Raw genomic sequence first — 8195 nt, 5'->3', positions numbered from 1 at the left:
CTCATTCAGGTATGGGACAGGAATTTTGGGCTGAAGTTATGAATAGTGCTAGTTTCTTAGTTAATAGATCTCCATCCACAACTATTGAGAGTAAAACTCCTTTTGATATACGGTTTGGGTCACATGTTGATTATTCTCAATTGAGAGTGTTTGGTTGTCCTGTTAATGCTCATATTAGGGATGGTAAGTTTAAGCCGATAGCAAAAAAGTGCATATTTCTGAGGTATGCATTTGGAGTGAAAGGCTACAGGTTGTGGTGTAGTGATCCTAAGTCTCCAGGGTTTATTATTAGCAGAGATGTGATATTTAATGAGTTTACTTCATTAAACAGTCAGAAAGGGAAGACAATAACAGACTCATATCATGGTGTCAGAGAACAAGTAGAGTTAGAAGTTCAGTTCAATGGTCAAGAGAATAAAGTACATGATCTTAATCAAGAAGATAATAGTGCACCTGATCAGCAATAACTATATAGTATTGCAACAGGTAGGGAGAGAAGACAAATTAGACAACCACAGAGATATGAGAATATGGTTGCATATAATTTGTCAGTTGCAGGACCAATTGATTTGCAGGAACCAAGGAATTCAGATGCTGATTAGATGATTAGTGTTGTATGTGAAGAACTTAATGGTAGATGTCACTTTGTTCAATGATCAGATAACAAGTTTAGGTGCGGCCTAAACTTAGCTGGAGTATGTGATACTCAATAGTGCCCCAGTAGGGGCATGTTGGCAAGACGATGTGACAAGATGGTTAACTGCTTCGATAATAAAGAAAATTCAAGCTAAGAGAAAGATTTATTGATGTGTCTTGAACTTTAACGATATTTATATATATTTTAGAAATAATTTACTTAGATTTTCTTTGTATTTATCTTGAAAAATTATTTGATGTATATCCTATAGAGTTTGTAACACTCAAGTGATTCTAATTTTTTTTCTTATTATTTTTATTTTTATTTTTATTTTTTTTTTGTATTTGAGTTTTTTAGATTTTTATTTAATTTAATTTAATTTAATGAAAATAAAAATAATAATAATGATAAAATTGGGTAAAAATATTATTTGGATTTAATTGAAATTGATTTTGAAAAAAAGTTGTGAAAATTTAGATTCTGCGGCTGTTTTTGAAAAAAACATCGGGAACCAGGGGTCAAAACGTAATTTAAAAAAGTTGTGTCACATCAGCATCCACGTCAGCAGCCATGTCAGCTGCCCGGTCAGCCGCCCCGGCCAACCAGGACACGCCGCATGGCAAGAAAGCGCTGACACGGGACGGGCCACATGGGCGATCCGCGTGCGCGCGATCGGACGGCCCAGATTCACACGTACGGACGGCCCAGATTGCATCGCGATGGACTGCCCAAATTTAATCCCAATTAAATCGCTATCGAACGGTTCATATTTAATCTTGATGGACGGTTGAGATTAAAAGGCAAAGGGTATAAATAATCCCACCAACACCTGACCACAAAATCCAAGCCGCTAGTGCCTCACCGGAGAAGAAGAATCAGACGCCGAAGGAGCCGGCCGCCGCCACCCGCTGCCTCACCGGGGAAGTTTTTGACCACCGATCGAGGTAAATTTTCTCTTCCTAGCTCGTTTTTCGATGCTGAGTCCGTCTATGGCCAAATCGGAGCCAAACCACTGGCCAAACGCCCGAAAAACCCAGCCGAAGCCCAGCGGCGCCGCCGCACCCCCTCTGTTTTTGCCTCCGATGAGGTCCTTTCCGGCCTCCGTTCGATGCAGATTTCATACCACTGTGATCACCGTTCTTTTCTTTACAGGTTAATCGGAGCTAAACATCAAAATGCGACTCACGCCGGAGGAGCCGTCGCACCCGAGAGCACCGCCGCCGGTAAGTTTCAGTTTTTCGTAATTTTTTGGCCCAACGAGAGCCCTAGGGTTGTTTTATCACAGGAACCGATGCAAGTGTGGCCGAATTCGGCCGAAAACGGCCAACCTGAGGCGAATCGCCGCCGCGTCGCTGGAGCACGGCAGAGCCGCCGTGCCGGAATTCCGATATTGGCCGAAAGGGGTCCTAGGTCTGATTTGGAATTTTTTGGAACACGTGCAGGTACCTGTAGTGCGTTTTAGTTTTTCGAAAAAAAATTCAGAAAAATTAGGGACAGCCCGTAAGCGCACTGTAAAGTCGAATTCAGACTCCGAAACAGGTAAGGACCCCTCACCCTATTTCCTATCACGGTATTAAAGCTAAATAAATAATTAAACTGTACTGTGTGACTTTATAGATGTATAATTGATTTAGGTTGCCAATGGGGACCGAGTCTAATACAGTGTTTGTCTGTTATTGTTTGATCTATTTTTCAGTATTAAATGCAGCATGATGTCTGATGTATTTATTTTATGGTCCCGTATGCATGAATCATAGTTTCTTTTATTATGGTTGATATTATGATTAACCCGATACTGTGTTGTCTTATTTGGTGTCAATTACTGGTTTACATGTTGTGTATGATTGGATGATTGAGACCAAGGAAAATGGTAAAAAGGTTATGTGAATTGATAATTGGATAATGTGGACAGCCTGACTAGATATCCTGGGAGATGGTGGACAGACCGGGTCCGTAGGGAACCCTACCGGGAATGTGGTCTCTCATACCGGACGGGGTATGGAGACCTTATGTGTTTTGGCGCCCATAACGGACGGGGTATGGCGACGGCCCGTTTCACCCTCATACCGGACGGGGTATTGAGGTTCATGATTTTGGCGCCCATACTGGACGGGGTATGGGGACGGCCCTGGAATCAGATTGTAAATGTTAATGGTTCACGTGTAGCGGGGACCTCCTATGGATCCCCAAGGATACTAGTAGGCTGGTAAAAGAGAAAATCTGTTTTCTAATGATTGAAATGTAAAGGTATGATATGTGTTATATTATAAAGTGTGTATGATTTCATGATATTATAAGGTTATTATTTTCATATGTTGTTTTCATGGATCTCACCGAGGTAAGTGGACAGTAAAGGTTTTTATGTTAATAAACGAGTTCGTTATAAATTATGCTCCATTGGTTATTTTTGTTTTCTACCCACCTTTACTTCCGTGGCGGTGAGGTAGTGCGATGTCTTTATTGGGTTGGTGTAGCTCATTTCTTATTTAACCATTTCAGATCAGGAAGACATTGTTCCCGAGCTCGTTCTACAGGAAGACGGCGAAGGGGACGCCTAATGACTTCATAGTTATATTTATAGTTCTTATTTCGAGTATCTCTTTTAATTAGTTTATTCCTTCATGTTTTGAGTACGTTTTGGTTATTGTGTAAGAGATGTTAATCAAAATTTTTATTACGCTTCTGCATTTGAAATTTTTAATACATATATTCCATTTAAATTTCCGGGGCCGTTACAGAGTTTTTATTTGTTAAGAACTCTGGTAGTCTCTTTATAAATAGGTTTGCTAATTTATTAGTGATGTACTCTCAAATTACCTATTAGAATTATTTCTTGCCGATCTTACCTGTAAATGTAGGCACACTGTCGAACTACGTAAATTCTTATGTTCTTTTTTTTCTGCTTTTATTTTGGTGTGATTGTGCATGTTTTAGGGATTAATTTTCTCCAACAGTTATTTATTTACATTAGCTCATGTCTAAAATATATATAAATTAATATAATGAAAATGAAATTAATTAAAAATTCTTTAAATTTGTCTATGATTATTAATTAAAATATTGAAAAATATTTTATTCAGATGAGCAAAATATAGTGATATCATTATTTATGAAATTGAACATAGAAAAGCAATTAATTCTTTAGGAAACAATTCAAAGAATGAAATTGTAAAAACACAAAAGGGAATCGGAAGAAAAACCCAAGAGAACAAGAAGGGATTTTTCCCGAGAGAAAATCTATGCTAACACTCTTTTTTTTCCTTCTAGAAAATTATCTACAATCCTATACTAGCATAATTTCCAGGAATATTAATTATGAATTTACAGAAAACAGAGAAGTGATATATGTGAGTTAACCTTATACACTACTGCTATTCAATTGAGATTATAAGTACTATTTATAAAGTAGCTAGGAAAATTACACTTCTTGGGAAGAGAAACATGAGACAGGTGAATGTTGAATATTGTTATGGTGGTCACCCCTCCATGAATCCTCAACTTGTGCTGCAAACTGGAGATTCCAAACAATATCTTCAACAGAAGGCCTATCACCTGCCTTACCATTAACACACCCTATGCATATCTCCATCACTACCTTCAGCGATTCATCCGAGCACTCCTTCACCATTGCTGGATCAATGATACTTCTCCGTGCTGTTGCATCCGCACTCATGCCCACCTGCAACTGAATCAAAATGTGCATACAAGAATTTTGATTGCATATAGGAAAAATTTAGAGAAAGTTTAAAGGCCACATGTTTGTAGAAAGAATAGAAAGTCTTACAAGATCTTTCATCACAACAACTTCATTTTGGGACATGATTGGCCTCCCCACAATGATTTCAAGCAAGATAACTCCTATGTCAAACACATCTTTCTTATCATCATCGTCATCTTTCCCTCTGCAACACCATTTTCTCTTTCATATAAACTTATACATATATAAGATTCTTTATTAGATCCTATTTTATACAAAAATGTAAATGTTTATGTAGATGAGATTAGATTGAAGATTATTAATTTTATGTGGTGAAGGGAAGTTTATTAGTTTGCATCACTTAAATGAACAAACACTCAGGTTAATGACCAAGGAAAGTACTTCAAAGAAGCAGCAATTTACTTCTCAGTTTCACGGTGTATTAAGATCTTGATTCACTTATTGAAGGACTGGAAGTAAAGGTTTCAAGTATGCATTAAACTCACACGGTGAACCTTTCTCGAAGGCTTGTTTTTGGTGCTGCAACTGCCTGCAATTGCAAAGACAACAGTTATTCAAAATAATAATCATAAGCCATGAAAATTAAGGCTTTGTTTTAATCTTTCTCCATACCATTTCTCCATTGCCCGCGAAAAGAGGAAGGTTATAGCTACTGATCTTTACATGTAGATTTTGATCCAACAGAACATCTGTTATCTTCATATTATTTGAAAATACACCTGGCAAAAGCCCTGTATGCAGGAACTGGACACCCTTTGCAACTTCAATTGCAGCAGCTATCCTTTGCTTCCATGAAAATTTTGGTCCTTGGAATCCTCCTCCTGCTGACGATATTGTCTTTAGTATTATGTAGGTGAAATATTTAGTTTATATGCAGGAGGAAAATGTTACCAGATGTCCAGTCTCTTAGTGTCCCATTTGGGACAAACTCAAAAATAAGATATATGTTGCTGACTCCTGAATCATCTGGAAGGCACTCAAAGCAATGTCCAAGTGAACTAACCAAATGGTTGTATCTGAGCTTCGAAATCTTTTCAATATGGCTGGTGTACATGTAAGGATTCCGCTTTTTAATCATTTTCAGTTTTCTGATGACAACTAAACTTCCATCACTTAGCTTTCCTCTGTAGCTCTGATATAATTCCAAATATTGGCGATTAGTTCAAAGCTACGAATTCAGCTAGTGCACTATGAATAACAGAACCAGGATCAGATATCTATTTGTTTCAGCTTAGTTGGCAACTTACGCATGACAAATACCAAGAATGAAAGCAGGAGGAGAAAAGAAAATCAAATTGAGAAAAGTAAGTTTGTGTTTGGGTTTACGGAAATAGATTTATACCTCATGATTTGCACCTTTTCTAAGTAGACTTGAAGCATCGAAGTTTTTTGTAGCCTCTTTAAGCTCTTCTAGAGCAAAGGTTCTATAAGCAGGAAGGCTTGCTCCCAACTTCATTGTCTGTGATATACACCCTGCATATTAAACTATGAGAGGATCTGTGCTAAACTACAGTTGACACAAAAACAATACAGGCTCTCACTTTGTTTCTTTCCTTTACTCTTCATCTAATTAATTAACCAGTTCTTCATGTTTTGTTCAAACAATAGGGATTAGTTAATTTATAGGTACTAAAGTATATTTGTGCTCGAATTTACTAGACTGACTGAATCGAATAGCAGCAAAAATAAACATGGATTTTGATAGAATCTCCCTGTTCAGGTGCAGTTATAGTAACTCCAAGGCACCATGACTTGCAAACTTAGAACTGTTTGATCAAAATAAATAAGATTTTAATATTTACTAAATCAGGGAAATTCATCAGTACCTAGTTATCTTTGGTTATGCACCATCTCTAGTATCTGACATTAACTATTTGTTTAGGACTCTAAAGTACAAAGGAACCGAAGAGGAACACAAACATTGAATATGCCGCGAATGAAGATTAAATTATACAAATAAAAAAGAGAAACTGTATTTTTCTTAATTTTCAGCCACTTTACCATGTAAAGAGAAAGTGAAGTGGAATCTTACTGGCATCAGTGAGCAACTTGGCTGTGTTTATGGCTGACACTTTCTCCAATATTAACCTTGTGGAAGTTACTTTTACACCACCCTTAACATGACTGCAATTCCTCCAAAACTGCTTCCCTCTCTTTTTGACAGCCAAGAAGATTAAACAAACAACTGCAATTACTCCAATAGTCCCTCCCAGCATACTTGATGCAAGAACTGGTTTTCCAGTGCGCTTCCGATCATGAGGCAAAATCTCCACTGCAAGAGCTTCCTTGTGGCAAAAACTAGGAGGATTCTGCTCCTGTTCTTCATTCCATAAACAGTTTTTACCATACACAACATCCATCTTTCCCAAAGAATCAGTTGATTTCAGACAAGATGGCAGCTCCCCGGTGAGAAGATTTGATGATAAATTTATAAAACTGAGTTGAGAATTGCAGGACATGTTTTCAAAGAGCATTCCTGTGAGTTTATTTCCAGAAATATCAAGATGAGTAAGTGAAGGTAGAGAGAACAAAGATGGCAAGAATGGCCCAACAAACCCATTCAAAGAAATATCCAGCTTCTTCAGCTGATAATAAGACCCTAACTCTGATGGAATACCAAACCCAAAGCTGTTATTTCTAATAGAAAGAGTCACCAATTTGTTGTGCAAAATAGGGAAATGAGGTCCAAAACCATTATCATATAAATCAAGAACCTGCAGATTTGTCAAGTTGTGAAGGTCAGGCACTTCTCCTGTTAATCCATTATTTGAAACATCAAGGACTCGGAGATTTTCCAACTTTGTCATGGAATTTGGCAGGGACCCAGCAAGCAAATTGTTTTTCAGACTCAAAACAGCCAAAGAAGGAAGGGAGCTAAGCCAGTCAGGAACTTGACCAGTGAACTCATTGTGGTCAAGAATCAAGGTCTGTAGATTCTTTAAATTAGAAAGCTGATGAGGAATGGGGCCATTGAAGTAGTTTGAACTTACATTGAGTATTTCCAGTGAAGATAAGTTGGCAAGACTTGCAGGCAGTGGGCCTCTGAAACCAAGAGAAGGCAAAGAGAGAACTTTCAAGGTTGAGAGAGAAGCAAGAAGACTAAAGAAAGAATCAGTGGAGAAACTTTCAGGCAGTAACATTTTAGAAACTTCAGAGTCGCCATTATTGCCTGTAATGTGGAGCTGGGTTATATAATCTTCATAGCAAGATAAGATTAGAGATGGGGTTGGTTCCATGCTGCAAAAATCTGTGGTATTGCTTAAATTTGAAGGGAAGTTGAAGAGCTGCTGGATTTGCAGGAGGACCTGGTATTGGGAAGGTTGCAGCTGAGTTGAAGGATGAACAGCAAGGAATAGCATCAGTAAAAGAAGATGATATGAAGAAGATGATGACAGTTTTTCCATTGTAGAATGTAATGCTTTCATATTAACCACACAGATTCTGCATTGGTGAGAAAATGCAGAGGCAATATAACTCAATATAAATGTGCTTTTTCTTCTCTCTGTGCTTTCTCTTTCCCCTTCTTTTCTTTTTAATCTATACTTGATATAGAATTTTTTCTTTGGGGAAGGGGGGGAGGAGGTTTAGACAATTCCATGTAACTACGTCTCTTCTCTTTGTATATATATATATATAGATAGATAGTTAATTTCTTAAACTAAAAAAAGACTAAATTAAGTTTTTTAATTCATTATAATTATTTAATTAAAATAATTTAATCATTACGAAATATTTTTTTAATTATTTAAATTTTTTTAATATATTATAAAAAATTTAATTTATCATAATTATTCAACTAAAAAAATTTAATAATTACAAAATATATATTTTTTATATATT

General features: G+C 36.9%; 1 protein-coding gene across 3 annotated transcripts; it reads right to left on the bottom strand.

Annotated features, from left to right (window-relative positions):
* Positions 1 to 3875: 3875 nt before the first annotated feature.
* Positions 3876 to 7953, bottom strand: LOC110814498 (putative inactive leucine-rich repeat receptor-like protein kinase At3g03770). 3 transcript variants are annotated; one of them, XM_022041973.2, is made up of 7 exons: positions 6388 to 7953; positions 5698 to 5828; positions 5247 to 5487; positions 4968 to 5176; positions 4841 to 4884; positions 4422 to 4539; positions 3876 to 4322 (listed from the first exon to the last, which is right to left on the bottom strand). In XM_022041973.2, exons 1-7 carry the CDS (start codon positions 7778 to 7780, stop codon positions 4056 to 4058), a joined length of 2403 nt encoding a protein of 800 aa, XP_021897665.1. In that variant the 5' UTR covers positions 7781 to 7953; the 3' UTR covers positions 3876 to 4055. The 3 variants fall into 3 exon arrangements, 2 of the variants coding, with proteins under 2 accessions (XP_021897665.1, XP_021897666.1); XM_022041974.2 differs by having other exon boundaries at positions 3876 to 4316; XR_002539658.2 differs by lacking the exon at positions 3876 to 4322 and having other exon boundaries at positions 4447 to 4539; positions 4758 to 4884.
* Positions 7954 to 8195: the final 242 nt, after the last annotated feature.

Source organism: Carica papaya, chromosome 8, assembly GCF_054855325.1.
Source record: "Carica papaya isolate Zhongbai chromosome 8, ASM5485532v1, whole genome shotgun sequence".
In the NCBI taxonomy this organism is placed as follows: domain Eukaryota; kingdom Viridiplantae; phylum Streptophyta; class Magnoliopsida; order Brassicales; family Caricaceae; genus Carica; species Carica papaya.
The sequence above is the reverse complement of the archived record's forward strand: the minus strand, read 5'-3'. Positions and strand labels throughout refer to the sequence as shown.

Coding starts and splice junctions, on each gene's coding strand:
- LOC110814498 (XM_022041973.2), bottom strand. CDS start 7,780: ATGAAAGCATTACATTCTACAATGGAAAAACTGTCATCATCTTCTTCA. Junction 5,177..5,246: donor ACTAAGAGACTGGACATCTG/GTAACATTTTCC, acceptor TATCGTCAGCAG/GAGGAGGATTCCAAGGACCA. Junction 4,323..4,421: donor TTGTTGTGATGAAAGATCTT/GTAAGACTTTCT, acceptor ATTTTGATTCAG/TTGCAGGTGGGCATGAGTGC.